Raw genomic sequence first — 23214 nt, 5'->3', positions numbered from 1 at the left:
GCCCTGGTATGAGCATGATTGGTGGTTATTGTTTGCTCAGCTGACTTTTCTCATTTCCTAGGTATCAATAAGAAGGTGACTTACTAGCTCCGGTACCCATGCTTCTGTGTAGCAGCTGGTGCATACGAGGTCCCAGAGCATTGAACAGGTGTGGCGGCAGGCCCCTTGCTTCTAACAAGGCTACACAAGGGTCAAAGGGTAGAGTAAAAAAAGGGTTAAGACTTCAAACTTTCAAGCGATTTTGAGAGTGGAATTCAGCGACAAAGCTGATATTAATCAAATAAGGTTTTTGCCCTTCACCAACGTTTATACATATACTCAGTGTGTTACCTCCCGAGTGAAAGATGGAAAAAATCACTCAGGTGGGACTCGAACCCACGACCTCCTGCTTTCTAGTGCAGACATCTTACCACTCGACCACCGAGCTAACGGTATCAGTTCCCGTTAGCTCGGTGGTCAAGTGGTAAGACGTCTGCACTAGAAAGCAGGAGGTCGTGGGTTTGAGTCCCACCCGAGTGATTTTTTCCAACTTTCACTCGGGAGGTAACACACCGAGTATACAGTGTTTAAACATCCGTGAAGGGCAAAAACCTAATTTGATTTATATCACCCCGACGCAAAATACCATCTTATAAAAAGCTGATATTGGTGTTAAGATCAAAGGTGAAGAATTCCATGCTCACAAAGAATACTCCTTTCTGACCAACATGGTTCAAAGCTACAACTAAGGGTGCTATTAACTATTGATTTTGCAAAAGGTAAAAGGTTACTGTTTAAAGGCATATAGGATATTTGCTTTTCATGCATGTTGTTCATTTCCAATAATAACACCGCTCAAAATCCAAAGCAGAATGTTCAAAACCTAACCTACGGTATTGAATGTTCTGCTCAGTGGGTAGTTTTCAAGAATTCAGTTAGAAACCATGCACAACCTCATGATCACCAAACAGGATTCCGTTAATAGATCTCTCTATTTCCAACGATCAGTCAATTGACTAATATTGACTAATACATATGTAGGCTAGTGCATGAAATTTGTGTCAGCCTGAACTAGACGCGCGTCAAGACACCACGCATGCGTAATTTCCAGAGTAGATCGGGCACTATACTCAACAACAAAAAATTGACTGGTTACAGTGCCCTCTCAAAAACTCAAACTCAAAACTGAATCCAGGGAAACTTAAATCATTCCTTTAATTATTGAATTGCTTATATTTGAATTGCTTAGACATGTTAGAGTTCATAATTCAATTAAAACAGTTCAATTATAAAACCCTGAGAAGTTTCTTTTCTTATTTAATATTTTGGATAGAGGTGTGTTATAAAACACATATGAACTGGCATAATTCGGTCACTAGTGCATGTCTATGCCCCCCTTGGGCCTGTGAGTGACCAGAAGAGGGTTCTATTTCCCAAGGCTGAGGACCCTCTTCTGATCACTCACAATCCTTTGGGGCGCATGGACGTGCACTAGTGACCTCACTGCCAGTCTATATGTGTATAATATTGGTAAACACCTGGGAACTGCTGCTGCCATGCTCCTGTGCTTAGGGACAATTGTCTGATACAACAGGTTTCTGCACATCGCAGTGGAAAATTGGTTATGAGTGCTATGCTATTTGTATTTAAAAACTAGTAGATCAGGCCACACAGTACCATATGAAAGTTCCCAAAGAGTTCATAAAATGTGATGCAATGGTAACAAAAATGTACACCGAAATGTGTCAGAAAACAAAAGCTGGAGTTTTCCACAGACATACCTTGAAGTCTGCCCACTTCAGAATCATCAGACTCACCCTCCCCTCCAAGGGCCAAGGCTGGAGCTCCTCCCCCTGAGCCTGAAGCTGAGGCAGGAAAAACCAAGTCCAATCAATGCATTAAATCTGGGGCCAAAGTTAGGACTCGTCAAGTACCATAACTAACACAGAACATTCTGCACTACTAGCATACTTCACAGGTTAGCTTTTTTGGGCTTGCTCACAGGCATGAATCGTATAGCTAAGTATTCTATGCTTACAGGGGTTCACACGGAATTTCTGTTCAAGAACTATAAACACAGAATGCTTACAATAAGCTGAACATTCCTAGGTAAGTAGAGCCATCAAATGGGGCACAGTTTAATGTTTTAATACCATCCATGAAATAAAATGAATACTCAACCCAGTTTATCCCCAAGTCTTGATGGACAACCTGATAAAACTACTTGGCTCTTTAGGCATTGGTCATTGATAATTGTTTGGAAGTCAACCAGACAAGACTATACTCTCCACACGAAGAGCATACATGAAGGAGGTTGTAAAACCTGATCAGCAAAGACTCTGCAATGGGTAACTTGGAATGGGTAACTTGGAAAGTGTTTATTTGCTTCTCAATGGACTGATTACTGTGGCATTTTTCTTTTTGCTGCTAAAGCCAGTTTTGATGTCCATGTGATAAACATTGCTCACTCCTCTTAAGAAAATTATTAAAGTTCTTGGTTGAACACGAGTTAAAGAACATATGTAAGCTGGAGTCCAGGGTCAAGTCTGGGCTGGAGCCAGAGCTCAAGACAGCAAATATTTTCCTACTTAGGAATTAGATGTCCTTCATTTTTTTTCTTTTGTTTTATAGCTTAAAACTTGAATCCAAAGCTTACTATAAGCATTGGAAATAAATAGAATATAAGTGATTCATAAGGATCCATTTGTCATATCAAAATTAAATCCATTCACTTCATAGTGACTCACAACTCAAATAAAAAATGTTTCCTGCACCCTAAACCCAGAAATCTTACATCCATGTACACATGCACAAGGCACATATCGACGATGTTTTCACAAAGTGACAAAAAACCTCAATACCCTGCAAAAAGGTCATCCCGAGATAATCGCATTTGGAGTTAATACTTTTTTCAAAACACATTTTTGACTAGTTCATAGTTATAGATTTGGGAATTTTTTGCATTGTCAAGTAACGTTTACTTTGTTCTTTGCTAATTCAAAGTTGTTTGTTTATAGTCTCTCTTAATTAAACAGTAATTCTTTAATAAAGATATTCTTCACTTCGTGAAAACAGCAAAACGCAGAGGCTGCACTATTTTTCCCACTACGTTGTACAAACATTGTGAAGAAAAAATAAAAGTTCTTAGAAATTGCTACATTTGCGTGTCATACAACACTGCAGCGCACGCACGTCTGTTCTTTATCGACATCGTTCGCGGAGTGCGCACCCAATCCCATCCTAACGCGTGTGTACAGAAATGAATTATCCCTCTGGCCCTGATAACGAGGTCAGTTGTTGTTACTTCATGAAAACAGAAAAACACGGAGATCAGGCTTTTTGTCAAATGTTTGTTTACAATAATTACAAAAGTAAACAATATTTCGCTTTGAAACTTGGTTAATTTCTTCTTTTTGTGAAGTGCAATAAATTGGCCAGCAAAACTCAAAATTGAAAAGTTTTCTATTTTCCTGGTTTTTGTCATTTCGTGAAATCATCGATGTGATAAATGTAACCTGAAAGTTCAACGTTTGTGAACAGACAAGAGTGGACAGGGTTCCAACGCTCCTCTACCTCCCTTCATATTTCTACTACTCTAATCATTGGCATTTCTGAAAAAATCAGTTTTCTTCTCTGTGTCAGAAAGATGGAATATTAGCGATGTAAACTAAACGAAAAAAATTCCATCAAAAACTCAGTTACTAGAGTACCTGTGCTACATCAGATTTGAATTGCCTAGCTAAAATAAGTAGGCTTGGTTGTGGTTGAGGATACTAATAGACTCTGTGTACAAACACACCGAGCGGAGTTAAGAGGAACTTGAAAGCATTATCACCATACACCTAGCAATAACGTGAAGACAATAATGGGTTTGTGTGAATTCAAAATATAATCGATCACAGTGAGCCAAACATAAACAAACCAGTTTGCACATGCAATCTGTCTCTCCTTTCCAGTGACATAAATTGTATATGCACAGATCCATGGGTCATGGGTCATGGAGGTCATGGGTTTTAGTCCTACCCCGACAAGCTTGTGCTTCTCTAAGACTCTAGGACATACATACATCGCTTATAAAATTATGTCTGTACCCCCTGGATGGCGACAAGGGGAGAATTTTTGCCACCTCATGCCTAACACTCACACAAAGATGCAATAGGTTTTTGTGTTCATACAAAATATAATTACTCATGTGTACAGTGTTCAAACAAATGTTCACACACAATGTGCCCCACACACTCTAGCACGTTTGTTTATATCCAGGATTTTCTTTTGTTCCTCTTCCCTTTTCCTTTGTCTGACTGTAACTTTTTCGCAACAGATCTCATTGGTTTTATACACGCTTTCCAACTGAGGAGTCCTCGATTTGGTTTCTGTCCTCGATTCACCGATGATGCTCCACGTGTGTGTCCTCGATTTACACCATAAACAAACGCAAGCTCTCATGAGTAACAAAGCAACGTAGATTCTAGCATGTCCAGCACACCAAAGGGTGAAACCAATTAACAAGACTAAGTTTGCCTAGTGGAGCTGGCCCTAAAAGTTTGACAGTTGGTCAGCATGTTAATCTCAGTTGGACAGCTTTGGCGGGTCTGCCAAACGACTTAGCGTACCTGTAGCAGTGGCCCCGGGGGCTGAGTCCTCGTTAGCGTTGCGACCAGTAGCTGAAGCACCCTCAGCAGTGGTGTCTCGTCCAGATGAGGTGTCTGATCTGCTGGCCCCGCTTTGTCCTCTCTTGCTCATCCCCGAGCTGCGCCTACTTCTGTACACCGACAAATAACATTAGGAAAACATTGACTTTTAATAACTGTTGACCATTGTGATGAGGGACGTGACATTATTTACATTCATGGCCTCTGAGGTTAAGCTGAGGATCATGTGTCTCAGAAGTCAAAGAGATACTTATGTAAGTACTGCGAGGAATGAATTATTTCAATGTAGTGTAAATTTTTGCTTTTTTGAGTTTTTTGCCGCATGTGAAATGCTATTTGGAGCATGCCCTGCGCAACATTGCGATGCAATTCATGATATGTAAAACAGTTTCTTTCAGTCAGCAAATATACAAAGGGAAACTGATTAGGTACATACATGTATATAATAATAAAGTTGAACTCATTGTACAGTGTTTCGGTAGTCGTGGGTTTCCTGTACAAGTCAATTTCTTTGTTCAACTTTATAATTGTTACCTTTTTAAAGATTTAACAATTTTAAAATCTTGAAATATATATATTTAAAAAATAAGCTGATGTCATGTTACATGTGATGACATCATCATGACATCACTTGTCCATGCAAGACGGATTTTACTATGCAAAAATACCAAATATGCCTAGCTTAGGCCCCAAAAAAACTGCTTCTGCCCCCAATAATGGTACCTACAAAAATGCATTCATATCATCAGTTCTGTGATTTTGTCTGACCTATTAGGTATTTTAAGAACCTTTTTAGGTTAAAACCCCTAAAACATATCTGTTGTCCGGCATGTAAATGGCACGTCATCAGAAGTAGAAGTATTTTTTGCCTTATTAAGTAAAATGACCCCATTTTCATTTAAGTTACTAAATCATTGACTTTTTCAGCCAAGGAAACTGACATTCAAGCAGGTAAGATCCCCCCCCCCCCCCCCCCGCCCCCCAAAAATCATTTCTTAATCAAAAACTCAATTTTTAAGCTTAATTCAAAATAAAATCACTTATTCCAAACAAAATCGTGTAACAGGCAATGACCCTCAAAGTGGGGACTCTCCCACAAAGCAGACGACAGGCAGCAAAGCAGACGCCCCCTATGTAGCAAGCAAGGCGAAGCCTTCTATTATCAAATGAGGAAGAGCTAAAGGACTAGCTTCAAGTACAAAACAAGTCTTTCATTTTAGTTATATTAAGAAGCTTTTCCTGTCAATTTGATGTCCGTTTACCTTGTGCTGGCGCAGGTTCCCGTGTTGGTATCTGTGGCACGCTGCCGGGAGCTGTCTGGTTTGGGAGATGAGGTCCTTGCCTTTGACTTGCCTATGGGGATTGGAACAAGTACAAGGCAAACATGCAATCAGAGCTCCCTCAAAGCTAACTTTATATATATGTAATTTCAGCCACTGACAGTAACTGAAGGACTTGAAGTCCACCTTTTGTAGATGTTGATAACAAGTATACATACGTGTACATTCCAAACAAGGTGCTGAAATCTCAGAACAAGTGTGCCTCTTTTCTTCTTTAAGAATAGCAATAGTAACACTAACAGCTTTTTTTGGAGAAACAAAAACTACATGTATACCAGTATAAGCGTATACAACCGTGTTACAAATGCTTATAAAATTCTCAGACTTGTTGAGGGTTATCATCAAATCCACCTTGCACACAACCATATGGGTGTTCCGACTTACCCCACTTATGGGGTTAATTAAAAACACAGTGTGGGGTTCAGTTGAAACATGGCATGTGGTTATTAGGAAACTACATTTATTATTTGTTTTCAAGTCAAACTTTTGAAGCACTCTATAATTAAATAAAACAAACAAACAAATATGCAGATAGTGTTCAGGTATAATTTGGGGCAAAGAAATGTGCAACTGTGGACAAGAATATGAGGCATCAAATATTTTAAATGCATACACGCTTTCACATTTTTTTTGCATTCTGACCTAAAATGTCTAACAGTTTAAGTCAAGGTCTATATCTGGTCCAAACTTCAACATACATGTATGCGATGTAATATATGTAACTAGCCCCCATTGTTATGTTCCAACTAGCCCCAGAGACCCATGTGACACCTTTAAGGTGATTACACAAAACAGGGACTACAACCACACATCTATACATGGTATAGTGAAAAATTTACTTAAAATGTCCCCCCCCCCAAAAAAAAAATGCTCTTGCTATTCACCAGGTGGATTTATTTCACAAAATTAAATAAAGCTATGTCAGAAAATCTCAATGTTACAACATACCCCGCGTTCCAACTAATCTATGTCTCCCCTATTCATAAATATTCTAAATGCATCTGTGTGTATACTTCACACGAACAATGATGGGCAGTTTATTAATTGCAGAAAAATACATACACCAATTACACCCCTCCCCCCAACAAAAAAAATTAAATAAATAAATAAATTACGGGGGGAATTTTGGAAGATTCTGAAAGATTCAAGATGAATTCTCTTAAAAGGGCAGACAGTAAGACATGGCATGTACCGTTATGATTAGTTTAGTTATTTAATTCTTGATTGTTATTAAATTTATCCAGTTGTATTATTCAGTTCAACTGATCGAAACCTAATGAATAAAACTGAAGGATTACCTTCACAAGGCACAGTAGTATGCCACCAAAAAAAAGGTTTCAAACCCAAAACCTAACATAATCAATGCGCACAAATCTTTTAAATGACGTGGGTTAACACACAGAGACCAATGTTTCATTTAACTGAACAGAAACTAAAAATAGGAATGATTAATTGAAAAAAATAATCATATCATGCTTACCTTTACTTGAGGTGGCCCTGCCTTTAAGTGGGCCTTTCAGGTTCACCGGAAGGGCTGTACCTTTCTCTTCAACCCCAGATGTTGGGGTGGAGGATGCCCGGCTGCGGCTTGCCTTCTGGCGGGTGCTGACCCCAGAGGTGGAAGGCTGCGTGTGATGGGTGCCGCTGCCTACCGACTCTGCAGAGGTGTTCTCTGCAGATCTATTACTGAGAAAAAAAATGTATCATAAATTAGTGACAAGTAAAGTGCAATTGAGCAAAACTTTGTAGTTGACGTACATAAAAATAATTTTTAAATCAAATCATGACCATTTTGCAATTCCAGGTCTTTAAACTTGATTTATCACCTTTCAAAAGCCCATCTTCTACAATAGTGCCATTTGAGGGGGATTTCAAACAGGGGTGGATACGCTTTCACCCAAATTCTTTGCAGATCCTTCAAAATCTGCCAGGGCGTATTTAATAATGCAATGACAAGCAACTACATGTATTACATGGGATTTGATGCCCCTTAACCCTAACCACCCCAACTCCATCAAAATCCATCCCACCCATGTTGGTGGTAGTTTTTGGGGGACTTGGTCCAGAAGGCCTTGCGTGACTAAATATTGATGGGGTATGATGGACTTGGGCCTGATGGCTTGAAGCAGTGCTAGGGGTATCCGATTGATTTTGCCTAGCTTCTTGTACTGCTATTGTGATAAAAGCCATGTGTAGCAAGTCCATGAATGTCAACCAGTGCGTCAATGGTGGATTCCATTATGTCATGTACAGTTTTGTATTGGACGTACAGTTTTGTATTGGACGCACAGTGATTGATGGATTTTGATGGACTTGGTCCAGTTCCTAGGGTTAATTGACTCTATGTCTTTCTTTTACTGCATAATCGAGTAATTAGGAGAATTAAGTAAGGTAACTAGCAAAAGGCTAGAGGATAATTCTTTTAAGTTCTGCATATCTCTGTAACCACAGTCCTATTAAACATCTAAAGGGCCCCTAGGGAGAACAGTGCTGTCACAACTGATGGGGCTACCCTGGTAAAATAAAACGGTAAGTAAAATAAAATTAAACAAAGTTATAAATAGTTCATGTAATGACTAGACTATTGACGTTAACCCTAATGATCCCTATCCAGCCAAACTCCAACACAAGGGTTTGGTGAGGTCCAACTGTTTATGTGTACAGTTTAATACCATATGGTGTTGCAAATTGCAAGGGTGAGCAAGGTTCCTAAATCACTCTAGGGGGGGGGGGGGGGGGTAGGGCTAACCCCCTTGAGTTATTTACTAGGAACCTTTCTCACTCTTTTTAAATCCAACACCATATGGTAACTCAACACCAAAACTGTTGGACTCCGATGGTGGTATGCCTGACCCTATGTAAAGCATTTAAAATCAATTTTTGCAGTACTCAACAAAACATGCAATTGGATTTTGAAGGGTTGGGGTGGTTAGGGTTGATGAAGTATACTCTATTGATGTTTGATGGCTCTATGCACAACTAGCCCCTCTTGAGGTGGGAATGCAATGTAACTGTTCATTGAGATCACTTCAGTATCGTTTCTACTGTGAACATTTAACGGTACATTCATCACATGTATAATACGTTAGAGTTTTGTGCTGGTTACGCAGACAAGATGAGTAGTTATTCTGCATATAGAGTCTCTTGCAATGGAGGTATACATGAACGGTAATTCAAGTAAAATAAATATTACCTGAGTCCACTAAACAATGAAGAAGCACGTGATCTTGCTGTCCCAGAAGAAGCTGCAGCAGTTGAGGAGGTTCCAATGGGTGTCTTGGACTCAGACTTAGATGCTGATGTTGTTGGGGGTGAGGAAACAGTTGTCGAGGTGCTGGCGCCCCAGGGTGGGGCAGCCCTGCGTTGGGTACTCGTCCTGCCTGGCGTGCGGCGCGGCGCGTAGTAGTCCAAGGCCTCGTATTGATAAGGATGGTCCCTTGAGTACGAGCGCAGAGACCGGAAGGTAATTAGAGGGATCTCTTCACTCAGTCCTGGAAGGCTGGCCTCCCTAGTTTCTGATTCCTGCTGATCGTGGGCGGCACGCAGCCGTAGCTTGCTGTGTTTCTCCCCAATGGTGGCTTCGCTGCTGGCGGACGAGCCAGCTGAGGAGGAGCTACTGGCTTTCCTCTTCTTGCCACTACTGTTATCTGGTATGCAGACCCGGGTATCTTTTAGAAGTGGGTGGTGAGGGTGGTCCTCCTTGGCAGGCTTAGTCTCGGTGGTTCGGCTCCTGCTCCTAGACCGTTCTCGATTGCTATTCAACAACGGCTGCCCCGAGACAACCGACGTAGATGAAGAAGAATGGCTGGTACTTTCAAAGGTCAGATGTCTATCAAATGCGTTCAGTTCCACCGGCAAAGTTTTCTCGTTTGAAGCCGGGTATTTTGTGATGAAACTCGGTGATGACAGCGCTGAACCGAAATGCGCAAACTGGATGGTTGCGTTTAGCTTGACCTCTTGGATTTCACGGGCTGGCTGCTTGGCAGGGATGCTCAGGTTTAAGGGTTCAGATTTGCGTTTTGATGCCTCGCCAGTAACCTTGTAATTGCTGCAAATTAAGAGAATATGTAACAATGTACACAAACTTTAACTGATGGTTCTTCTCAAAACTGACACTAGAGACCACTCCAATGTGCATTCCACCACACTCTGTCCTTTACTGTTATGTTGGCTTGTAATTGAGGATTTTTATTTCTGAACAAACATGCAAAACTTCATGGGTTTGAGAATCATCTGAGCACAGCTAGAAGTGTAAAAAAAAAAAAACCCAATAAATTCGTAGCACTTGGTAATATCATTAAAAGATTGAGTTTTGAACTGTAATGTACTTTTAAGGACATCAAATCCCCATGTAAAGTACAAGTCCCTGAGTTCTGCTGACCTTATCTTTGCTGTTTGCTTGTTGACAGGAGCAGGATGAGTGCTCGTCAAAGCTTCGTAGTGATTGATGGATGTAGAGGCAACAGTGGAGGTGGTGGCAGTGGCACCTCGTCTTGTCGTGCGACGCTGTTGATGCTGATAAGAAGACCCCCCTGATTGGTGGAGACTAGGGATGTGGTCGGCCATAATAGGCGGTGGTCCAAGACGGAGACATACCCAGCCCAACAGGTTATGCTCTGGCTACTGTCAAAAGACAAAGAGGGATAATCATAATAATAATAACGGGTTCTTAAATAGAACTTTAACCAAGATCAAAGTGCTTTACATCATTATTACCCCTGATCATTGGGCCAATGAAACATACCAAATACCATCTCAGCTCCCTGGGGAGTATACAGCTCCATGCTGCCATTTCAGCCCTAACTCCCTAGGGTGAATACTAGGAACCTCCCTCATCCTTGCAAATCCCAACACCGTATTAACCTTGTGCACATAAACAGTTGGACTCTGTTTATGTGTATTATGCCTTAGGCCCAAAAAAATAATACTTCTGCTTCCGGTTACCCGACCGACCCTATTTTTAGGCTGCGACCCTAAAAATTTTATCAGCAATTCCACACAAAAAAAGTAATAATGATTGAATATTAAAATTAAAATAAAAGCTTGTTGTCTTTTCTGTCTTCACAAAATACCTCTCAATTTGTTTTCTTACTTACATTCGCTATTTTTTCAAAAGAAACCAAATTCGCTTCGCGATCTGTCATCATACCTCGCAATTCGATGTCACGGTGACTATTATCACGTGCGTAAACCTTGCTCAATGCAGTGACGACTGGTTCCCGCCGCGCCGCGCAGGGGCCAATTTAGAAGACATGATGAAAGTGCGGTAACCAGTCTGTCATGGCTATGCGATCGCTAGCGCTAGCATGGCTATGCATTGCAGGCACGTGCACTGTCAACTGGTCGGATTCGACATCGTAAAATGCAAAGAAAACACCGATGGAGACAGAACATTTTTTGCAAGTTAATTCACAGAATTGATTCCGACCAACCGACCCTATTTTTGAAAGGCATGTAATCGGAAGCAGAACTATTTTTTTTTTTGGCCTTACCATTGGGCAACAAAATCAATAGCGTAAAATAGGTCCTGCAAATATTTCATCTTACAATTTCTCAAAACTGACAGTTTCCATTACTAACTTGTACATATTTCTTTTCTGTTTCCAAGCAATGAAACTTGAAGTAACATTTGGGCAGCGTGATTTTGCCAAATTTTGACATGATTTATTTACATACAAAAAAAAATACAAGTTGCAAAGTCCTTTTTTCTGTTCATAAACATAAACTGGCGTAATTATTGTTGAAAAACATACTTGGTTGAAAGATAGTAAGGGGACTAAACTCCCTGTGAAATGATTCTTTCTGGCAAGCTGTCATTTTGAAGTACTCAACGAAAGAAGGCATTTCCAACGGTGCTTTTTAAGACGCACCGTGGGAAATTTAAATTAGTAGTTCGTTTTGTTATTCGGTGAAGCGCGCAAGCATTGGCACGACGCACACGCGGTTGCTATAATTCGTCGGATCAGTGTGCGACATCGCGTAGCTGCAATCGGCTCAGTGAGAACATGTCTCGGACGCTGAATTCTGGCCTAATTCAAAACATGATTCAGCAACTTTTGATTTGAAATTGAGATCCTAGAATGCTGTTTTTCTTGGAATATACAGCTGAAGCTGAGCTGAAACTTCATCAGGTTAGTTGTTCAGTACCCTTCTTTAGATTTTGAGCACTTTTGTTGCTTCAAACGAACAAAATGCACAAATTACAAATGATGGACTATGTCTTTGAATCAACAGAAGGTCTCTAGAAGTTAAGTGACTAAACAATGCAAATAAATAAGAGGAACCCACAAATTAAATTTCTGTTTGTTTGGCAATTTGATTTTACAAAAATTACAAAAACAAGTCAGGTGTGTTTACAAACACAAATGCCCCGCAACCGTGACTGTTTCCATGACATAACACCACTCTAACATCAACATGTACCTTGGTCAAATGGAACGTTCATTGACAGCATTAGTGTCTTCTGTAGGTTTTATATGAATTAATCCCTAATCCCTATGATCTCAGAATAAATACAAGATTTCTATTGTTTTAGCCACTGTGACCTTGACCCTTGACCTTTCGACCCCCAATGCGATAGGCTCCTTAGGATTGCCAAGGAATATCCACAAACCAAATTTGAAGTTCATATGTAAAGTATATCTCAAGTTATCACGCTGACAAAATTTCTTTTGTTTTTGCCACTGTGATCTTGACCCTTGACCTTTTGGCCCCAAATGCAAAAGGCTTCTTAGGATTGCCAAGGACAATCCACAAACCAAATTTGAAGTTCATATGTAAAGTATATCTCAAGTTATCGCGCTGACAAAATTTCTATTGTTTCAGCCACTGTGACCTTGACCCTTGACCTTTTGGCCCCAAAATGCAAAAGGCGTCTTAGAATTGCCAAGGACAATCCACAAACCAAATTTGAAGTTCATATGTAAAGTATTTCTCAAGTTATCGTGCTGACAAAATTTCTATTGTTTCAGCCACTGTGACCTTGACCCTTGACCTTTCGGCCCCAAATGCAAAAGGCTTCTTAGGATTACCAAGGACAATCCACAAACCAAATTTAAAGTTCATATGTTAAGTATTTCTCAAGTTATCGTGCTGACAAAATTTCTATTGTTTCAGCCACTGTGACCTTGACCCTTGACCTTTCGGCCCAAATGCAAAAGGCTTCTTAGGATTACCAAGGACAATCCACAAACCAAATTTGAAGTTCATATGTTAAGTATTTCTCAAGTTATCGCGCTGACAAGATTTGTCCGGACACACACACCCACACACACACACACATGTTTCACATACCTAGTGTGGACTTTCCTTTCTTTTCGTGTAGTTAAGGAACACCAGTGGAAAAATTCATTTTTCTCAAACTGTGAAAACTCTTACAACCCAATTTTTTTTCAATGATTCCCTTTAGTGTTTCTCTTCATTCTGCTACAGATAAACCTAACCCAAAAATGCCTCTAAACCTGTTTTCCAGAAATGGGGAAACACTGTGTGGACGTGGGCAAGTCCACACTTCGTCGCTGCTACCTACATTATGTGGACGTCTTTTGTTCGGAAGTCCACACTGCGTATGTAAGACAAGCTCACCCACCCACACACACACACACCCACCCACCCACCCACCTACCCACCCACCCACCCACGGAAGGACAAGGCGGAAACAGTATGCCCCTTCGGCTTCGCCGCGGGGCATAAAAATGACATGGCAGAATTTAAATTTTAAATCTCTAGAGGGATTTATTTTGGTGGGGCTGTATCATAAGTCCGACGCCTCATATGTCTGATGCCTCATAAGTCCAAAATTTTGGACTTATGAGGCGTCGGACTTATTAGGCATAAATTCCGCCTCATAGGTTCGACGCCTCGTAAGTCCGACAATGGACAAACGCTGTTTCAGACTTACGAGGCATTGGACTTAAATAAATGTTATGCCTCATAAGTCCGACGCCTCATAAGTCCGATGCCTCATAAGTCTGACGCCTCTTAAATCCGAAATTTCGGACAAGCGTCGGACCTATGAGGCGTCGGACTTATGAGCTGACCCCATTTCGGTAACAAGTATTACAGTTTCTCAATCCATCTTTGATACAAGTTAAAACATACATATGGGCGATTCCATTCCTCGCATTACACTTTTTTGCACCCTTTCACGTTGCAATTGCTGTGGTTTTAGCAGTAGTTGGACTAGCTATCTCTTATGCTGCATAAATATACCCTACATGTACATGTATGTGCAAGACTTTACCCTGATGGTAAAAAAAAATATGTTTGTACCATGATAAGATCATGGCACTCTTAGAAAAAAACGGTTACTCGCATTACACGAAAAGGACATGCCAAAAATTGGCTTTGTTTTGATTCCCCTGTCTGCTTAAACTGAAAGAGCAATAACCAAATTAATATATTAACAGGACACCTACCGGTACCATAGTACTTTACTTAAATGGCTAATTAATGAAAGAACCAGAGGTATAAACGCTAGAGTTTATACCTCTGGTTCTTTCAGAACCATTCTCTTTAGTTGAGAAATTATTCACACATGGTGTTTCCGCAAACCTTTCATTATTTAGTATCTCCACCATGCAAAGCCTCAAATCTTACTTAAAATGGCTAATAAAAAATTAAGACCCAAATCAGGTATAAATTATACAGCAAGAAAGGTTGGTTACTCGCATTACGGTTACTCGCTGCATGGAGTTGCACAACCCTAAACTTATGGACTGAAACCAAAATAAAGCCAACAAACAAATAAAGGAATAAAAGATAACCAAAGAAGAATTTTGGTTACTTGCATTACGGTTACTTGCATTACAATTTGGTCCATTTGGTTGGAAACAAATCAAATCTTGATCAGGACAGGTCTAATTCGATTTAAATCATTTTATCAAACAAAGCAAATGACAAGGCTACACAATTAAATAAATTAATCATAACTTTAAATTGTATCAACATAATTAAAAGATTACAAGTCAATTTTATTTGCCTTTTAGGCACACTTTTACTCGCATAACAATTTAGTCCATTTGGTTGGAAACAAATCAAATCTTGATCAGGACAGGTCTAATTCAATCTAAATCATTTTATCAAACAAAGCAAATGACAAGGCTACACAATTAAATCAATCAATCATAACTTTAAATTGTATCAACATAATTAAAAGATTACAATTCAATTTTATTTGTCTTTTAGACAAGTTTGATGGTGCCCAGCACAGGCCTATTGAACATGCTGAAAGATACGTGTACATGTATGACAATATAATGGCTCTAAAAATGTTAGTTTTGCATATTGACTGATACTCTTCCCTCATCAACTGTTTGTACATCCACATTAGATTGACTGCACACAATGTGATTATATGCAAATTATGAGCAACTTTGCTGTAGGCCCTAAGGATTAGTCTGCATCAATTAAGATTTTGTACGGGCCTTACATTATTTCTTCTTTTCAAAAAACAGTCAATCAGTAATCAGAAGTCATAACTTTTATTCTTTATCATCATGGAAAGTTATATGGTTACTCGCATTACGTTGGTTACTTACATTACCGGTTACTCGCATTTCAATTTTTGACACTTACTGGTGACATCATGCTTGGTATCATTTTCATTTCTTTTATCAATTCAATAGTTGTTATTAGGGAAGAAGGAAAATATGAAATGGCAAACACAGAATCAATTTCATTTAGCTGCAATATCAAAAACTTGATCTTTTGGTTACTCGCATTACATACTCCAAACGATGCAACAAAATTGCATCCACAGTGCTATACAAGGAGTTTTGAAAAGATCTGAAGTCAAAGTATCGAAATAAAATAAAGTTTTAATAAGGCTAGTTCTGTGTGAAAAGAACCAACCATTTTAAATTTGAATATTGAAAAGTTGATTTTTCCAACCATAAAACACCTTCAGTAATCAGAATTTTTTTCACAGAAAATGATGAAGGATTGGCCAAACAAGTTTATATCCTGATCCTTACATGTGTTAGCAATAACTTATAAGTAAAAAAACAAGCTCAGGAATGAATGAATTTTATTTTTTGGGGTCATGTCTCTGTTTGCTTGGAATCGCACATATAGGCCTACCTGTCGCCTTTCCACACTAAAGGTGTACAAAAGTGTGACATGGGATTGGGAAATGAAGCAGGATAATAATATCAAGTTGTTTGTCCTATTTTCCACTTGTACATTCCCACTGTGTTGTTGAGGATTGTGCTTTTAAATTTTTTTAGGACTTTCCAGGCATATTTGACAAGATATTTATGCTCACAGTGCTACATACATGTACGTAACATGGACAGAAAGTTTGTAAATATTGATAGACAGTTATAATTACAATAAACGTCTTTATCAAATATTGTGCCTTTTCATTCGTATCCCTACAGCATTATTACCTGTAAAAACCAAGACAATCAACTGTATATTTCAGATGTCACAGGGTATTATGTTCAGAATATTACGTACATTGTACTTAACATGGACAGAAAAATGTTACAACATTTCTGTCCATGTTACAACATTTCTGTCCACGTTACGTACGTTACCTATAAAGTATAAGTGTCTTAAAGACCAACACAATTGTGTTCATTGAGGCTATTAGCCTCAATTTGTAGCAAACATTGTGTCTTTGTTACGTACGTAATTTTTACGATGACCCCTGCAATTTCTAAAGTTACAGAGAATGTTTTCTATATTGTTTGTACACATGGTCATTAAGGTCTCAGGAATGCACAGGAAACAACTGAAGAAAATATCTTGCTTTGCTGTACCCTCCAGTGTCCCCCTTTCAAACCCCAAATTTGCAGTCAATTGTACCCCGTTAGTGTGGAAATGCCCACCTACATGTAAGAAACTGATGAACAAAAACAAATCTTTTGGCATAGATTATGAACCTTTCATTGACACAATTGACACAACTTTGCATGTAAACACAAGATTTCTAAATGGCTATAAATCCATATTCCATCTCACTGGCACACTACTCAAATAAAAGGTCTTCTTGTCCCCTTTAATTTGATACCACATTGGAGCTTGTCATGCTTGTAGTTCAGAAAATGTCATAGATGTTTTTTTACTTTTCAGCCATGCCCACTTTTCTGTGAAATTGAACTACTGGTCAGCTTTATGGAATCGCCACTTCCATGCGCTCTCCCTTATCACAGGCGGGGAAAAACTCTTTGCATACTGAGCCAATGAGACAGAAGAGCAATGCTGTAACAACACAGCACGATGAATAATAAATAACTGGAAACTTATATCTCATGGTGATTCATCTTTCCTTCAAATTACATGCTAGGGGAAACTGCGTTATAGTCAGTGTACTGTATTAACACACAAAATCGTTATCAAGCAATCCCCAGTACACAAACCATGTCATGGACAGTATTCTTTCTCTAGCACTTTGTGTATAAATGTACAATGCGCATCTATTCCTAATGAACTCAGTTAGTTTTGTTGCATACAAGTACTATACATGCAAATATTTCTAGCAGGAAAAAAAAAAAAATTTAAAGAGAAAATGTAATAAATGTCCTACTGAAACCAACCCTAACACTTTTTGATCCTCCAAAATCCACCAGGTGGGTTATGTAGGATTTTGACATAATACAAATTGTAATAATGGCCTCCAGCACCCCTTACCCCCTCCCCCTACACAATTAACATTGTACATTTACAACATTGTACATGTATTTTTCCCAACGTTAAGGTTCAAACATGTGCCAAATTTCAATCACTACGATTTGGGACATTTAAATGTGATAAATGTCTTACAGGGTTGTTAAAAATCATGATTTGTATTTCAAAAAAATATTATAACACAAATAATTTATATGTGTATCAGATTTCTTTTAATTTTTATAAGTTTTGTCTTTGGATGTGTTATCAATCAAAGTTAAATTGTAAGTCAAATTTAACCCAAGTTGAATATTTTGCACTGTCTTTTTGCATGATTAAAACTTGTTATTTTTTTTCCTATTTTTCTTTACAGAAATTATCTGACATAAATCAACCGTGTCATTAGCTATATACCACATTTAAGGGATTTATGAAAATCGTGGAACATGTGTTGAACATGAGTGACAGATTCACTACATGAACTATCACTATCAGACACTACTACTTTAACCCTAATTCCTGGGGCTCTTTTACCAGAAAGTATCCTGAATCCGCCGAAATCCACCAATTTTCAGGCAAAACATGCTGGTATCTTGAGTCCATCAGAATCCCTCAGTGTAGATACTGGAGGTATCCTGAATCCGCCAAAGTCCACCAGCAAAAGTCTCGATGGATTCTGGCGGATTCAGGATACCATGGTGGCATAAAAAAATACAGCATGTTTTTCCATAGAGTCTTCAAAATCCATCACCTAAATTTCTGGTGGATTTTGACGGATTCAGGATACCATGCATGCATGAAAATTGTGATGTGTGTTGTTGCATAGGATCCATCAAAATACACAAATGCATGGTTCAACTGCTGGTGGATATGATGTGGGTTGTTTTTCCTTTCAACTTGGGTTGTGGGTAATTATGTATATTATGATGTTTGCATTGTCTGGAAGGGCTATTTCAATGAGCCATTGTCCGACCCCAGCTTTGCTTTGTTTGGATGGGTTATGTACATAATCCATTGTTTATATGCTGAGGCCTAATAAGCCGCAGTCACAAGCTCCCAACCGCCCAGTACATACATTTTTGTACAGCATGTGACAGACCTGGCAGGGCTACTAGCAGTGTTTACTTGACCACACAACTAGCGAAAGAGTTATTCTGTTGAGATCCTGAATCCATCAAAATCCTGCAGTTCCACTAGGCTTACAATCCTGAATCCATCAAAATCCCCCAGTTTGTGCAATATGGAGGTATCCTGAATCTGCCAAAATCCCCCGGAATCAGGAACGTTAGGGTTAAATATTGTTTAGGAATGTGTAACGGGTGCCTTGCATCTCCACGCATGAATCAACAACTTGCATACACGTACACAGTACATATTGACACTCATTTGGAAGATATGGTAACAAGAATATATTGACTAATTCACATGATAATATCAGCTAGTTACATGTAACAATGGAGCTAAACATAATTACAAGCTTACATATTATTCTAACCTACATGTACATGTACCGTAAGTTACCCCGAAACACGACTTTTGATTTTTATGAATAAGTTTTTTTTTTTAATTCTCAATCAGTGATTTAAATCATGTAAATCAAACAATACTGTTTAAGTGATTTATGTGGGAGCACTCTTGTGCCCTTCTGCAGGGAACCTGATGAATTACAAAATTCACATGCACTGTCACAGAGCTCCATGGTGCTATACACTGTGCATGCCCTTGGACCTACTGTATGTATGAATGACAAGTAGGCCATATTGGGCTACTAAAAATAGGACATGGCATGTATCTTAGGTGCATTGTTATCATTACTGACACGTCATCATAAATGCATTATTTTAAATCAAATATGAATCTTTCTCTAGTCTGAGTATCATCCGTTGTTCAACGGAGCTCGCTCCAAAACAATGTTGATACTGCGAGTATGCAAAGCTTATGCGACCCGCATACCAGCCAAGAGGGGTCGACTGTAGAAATGTTGACATCAGTTCGATCAGAAATGTGGACTTAGCTGTTGATTGGTCAATTTGGCTGCCATGGTTTTGTAACAACTACAGGTACTGATAGAAGACGCCTGCTGAATGGTCAAAGCCTGGAGGACAATACGCAGTCTTGTTTTGCAAAATTAATCGCCAATTCTGCATAGAATTCGCTAGTGATTCAAAATATTCCCATACATGTATGTTGTGTACAAATTTGAAAACGTTTTCTCCAAGTCCGTCATTTTAATTGATCAGAAATAGTCAGCATCATTTGGTAAAGGAACCAGACTACACGCACTGCAGCGATATTTCGCGTGCGTGGAGCCAGTAACCAGTTACCATACAATTGGCGTTTGTGTAGTTGGGTCATTCCACGAAGTTGAGGATTGGAACAGGCCATAATTTTCTGAGTTCTGATTATAAAACACTTTTTCTTTGTTATGGAATGGTTGTTTCTAAAACAAATGTCATTTGACAATAAGGCCATAAGATAAGCTTTTAAATGATACCACACTCTATGATATTCAAAAATAATTTTCATACCCAAATTCTGTTAATGTTATGGCGTCCGACATAAAAAATGAGGAAAAAGTGTGACAAAGTGCATCCTACGAAATCAGTAACGCACTTTTGCCATGTAACCCCAATCCTCCAAAATCCTCCACTTTGGCAAAGTGGATTATGAAGGATTCAGGGCAGTTATAATATAGGGAAATATAGGGAACAAAATCCACTTTTATAAGTTAAGGTTATTGGACTTACATGTACTAAATTAGTTAGCAACATTACAAACCAGCAGGTAGGCCTACATGTATGCTGTAGATAGAAGGCAGGGTTTTTATTTATTTAAGGGAAATTTTGGGTTAAAGCGACAACAGAACACAACATGAAAATCATGAAAACAAAGATGGCGATCACCGCGCGCGACGCAGAGTGAACACAAAACCGCGTTGATTTGCATGGCACCAACCAAGGCATAAAAAGTAATATTGCATCACAAGAGACTGTTGAAATTAAGTCCGAGTAACTTGGACCCTACAAACGCCTTTATTAACATTCGGACATGGACTGGCGATAGGGTCCAGCAATAGGGTTTGAGTTACATGTACATGGCAGACATGGTGTCTGGTACATAAACAAAAATTGCCATTTGCAAACAAAAAACAGAAAAATGTGACGCTACCTGATGCTACTTTCAAAACAGAAAAAAAGACAAATTTTTTTGCTTACCTTGTACAATGAACCTCAGAAAGTATACTTCCATGTGAGAACTGCAAGGAATAAGTTGACAAAGTCTTTAAGAGAGATTTGAATGCAAATGTGTGGCCAACTTAGTGAATTTTTACATGTCACCGCATGTTTCCACCGTCGATGATCACGTGTCAGTTGACGACGTCAACATGCACGGACATGTAAAAAATTCACTAAGTTGGGCCACATACATGTATTCGCCTACAAGTCTCTCTTAAAGACTTGTCAACTTAGGCCTATTCCTTACAGTTCTCACATGAAAGTATAATCTGTGAGGTACAATGTAAGCAAAAAACCCCTTGTCTTTTTGTATTTCGAAAGTGGCATCAGGTTGCAACATTTTTTGCGATGATTTGGATAGAGGTATGTAAGGTTAAATACTTACGATCCAAATAAAAAGTGAAATTTCACGTCTATCGGCGAATGCTCTGTCGCGAATACAGCATGGACGCCATTTTGAATCAGCTAGCTGCAGCGCTGTGGCTAACTTGTGCATGGCTATGCCTAGCATTTGTTCAACAGGCCAATCACAGGTGCCTCGATGATGTCGTATTATATCATTATATTAGGAGAAAAGAAGTCTGCTTAACAGGTTGAAATAGTCGTTTTGGAATGATAAAGAACACCATTGAGCCATCGTGCTTGTCCTTCACTCTCTAATTTGATCAAAACTAAAGAGGGGCCCTTCACTGCACAATCGCTTGAATTTGAAGTGAAATAGTTTTGATCTTTGGAAAGAATTGCGTACTGGGCCACCACTTACTTGCCGCCAAACACATCAATGTTCACCTCACCTTCTGATTTCACCCAAGATGAATCCAGGAAGCCTCGACAATGCAAAACAAATTTAGGAAAAATATGTTTTTAGAGCACATTTTGGATGCCCACGTCATGCAGAACTAAGCTAGAGGCAGCCGGTCATATTGATTGAAGTGTCTGGAAGACAGCGGTACATTATCCGCTTCGTTAGTGTGACGTTAGTTCAGTTTAAACCACGCCCACTGGCCATTAAGTAGCATTGGAACAATTGGAACCGGAAGCTAACGCAACTTGAGTGTTTATCCAAATGGCACTAGTAATCAGTGGTGTGCGTGCATGTATGACGTTTTTAGTAACGAACCGGATAGGCATGACATCGACAACCATGACAACGCATGAGCCGGCCAATGACAGTGCAATATGTCATTATGAATATCTAATTTCTCATGAATATTTAGTTTATTTCAATGGATACTTTAAAAACGTCCAAATGATTGATCATTGCAACAAGCGATCGTGCGCGGTATAGCAGTAAAAGTGTAGCAGTAAAAGGTTCGAATCTCGATGAAGTAAGTGACTGATTAATAAATAGAAATAAAGGAAAGGAGAGGGTGAGAGTAGAGAAGGGAAAGTGGAGGAAATAACCATAAAGGATGAACTTTTTGGCGCTTGAAAAAAAGTGGTGGCCTGGTACGGAAATCTTCCCTGATCTTTCACTTCATGACTCCCATGCAAACATATTTGAGGCTAGGGAAAGTCTACCATACACGTACGCCACTTTTTATCAATCAATTTTCAAGCGCCCAAAAGTGACCTTCTATGGTTCTTTCATCTGTTTTCCCTCCTCGACTCTCACTCTCTACCCTCCTTCAATTCTTTTTATTCTCCAATTCACTGCATACATCAATAACCAATGCAACAAATGGCCGACAAGACTGTCTGCTGCCGAGCTGATGTGCACATGCAAAATGTGCTCTATAAACACATTTTTCCGAAAATGTCTTCACATTTCCAAAGCTTTCTTGATTCGTCTTAGGTGAAATCTCAAGGTGAAGTGAACATTGAGGTGTTTAACTGGCAGATAACTGACGTACTAGTGTGGAATTTATTCCAAGGTGAGTTATACAGTCATTTTCCAAGTTCCGGATAGCAAACATCATTCAGGCTGCTTTGTCTCAACTACTCCACGAATTCAAGTGACATTGGTTAAAAAGTTTACCTTGAGTGATGGAGATGCTACACAATAATTTTCCAAATTTAAGCCCCTTTTAAGTTGACTTTACGACGTTAAAAGTACGGATGCACTTTTTCTAGTTCCGGATCGATTTAATCAGTTCCAAATTGATCAAAAACTGCTTCGGGCGAATTAAAAATCACGCGAGAAAATCAATTTTTCAGCCAGAACCAGTGCCACTCCGAATCAAGCACATTTTCTGATAAATTATTATTTAATTTTCCATAAATAGTTAACTCAAGAGAATCCCAGCAAATTTTAAACAGAGAATTGACATAAATGACTTTGAAACTTTGGTCTGCAGCACAACGGCACGAATTCACGCACGGAACAAAAACCTTTAACCCAGCACAGAATACGTTACACAAAATCGATTAACGCGCATGTAGCTGGCAAAAATATAC

General features: G+C 39.1%; 1 protein-coding gene across 5 annotated transcripts in view; it reads right to left on the bottom strand.

The window, feature by feature from the left end:
- Window positions 1-23214, bottom strand: part of LOC119723810 (E3 ubiquitin-protein ligase TRIP12-like) — a 74887-nt gene that overhangs the window by 50456 nt on the left and 1217 nt on the right. For 2 of the 5 annotated variants that reach the window (XM_038194682.1, XM_038194683.1), the window contains exons 2-8: window positions 10353-10591; window positions 9165-10019; window positions 7452-7657; window positions 5894-5984; window positions 4593-4741; window positions 1761-1844; window positions 85-180 (exon numbers count right to left, since the gene is read on the bottom strand). In XM_038194682.1, coding sequence (XP_038050610.1) covers window positions 85-180; window positions 1761-1844; window positions 4593-4741; window positions 5894-5984; window positions 7452-7657; window positions 9165-10019; window positions 10353-10591 — 1720 coding nt within the window. Of the gene's footprint in view, window positions 1-84; window positions 181-1760; window positions 1845-4592; window positions 4742-5893; window positions 5985-7451; window positions 7658-9164; window positions 10020-10352; window positions 10595-23214 lie in introns of all 5 variants that reach the window. The other 3 variants (XM_038194684.1, XM_038194685.1, XM_038194686.1) reach the window with 2 other exon arrangements.

This window comes from Patiria miniata, unplaced genomic scaffold (assembly GCF_015706575.1).
Source record: "Patiria miniata isolate m_02_andy unplaced genomic scaffold, ASM1570657v1 HiC_scaffold_17, whole genome shotgun sequence".
Taxonomy (NCBI): Eukaryota; Metazoa; Echinodermata; class Asteroidea; order Valvatida; family Asterinidae; genus Patiria; species Patiria miniata.
This window is presented reverse-complemented; position numbering and strand designations above follow the sequence as displayed.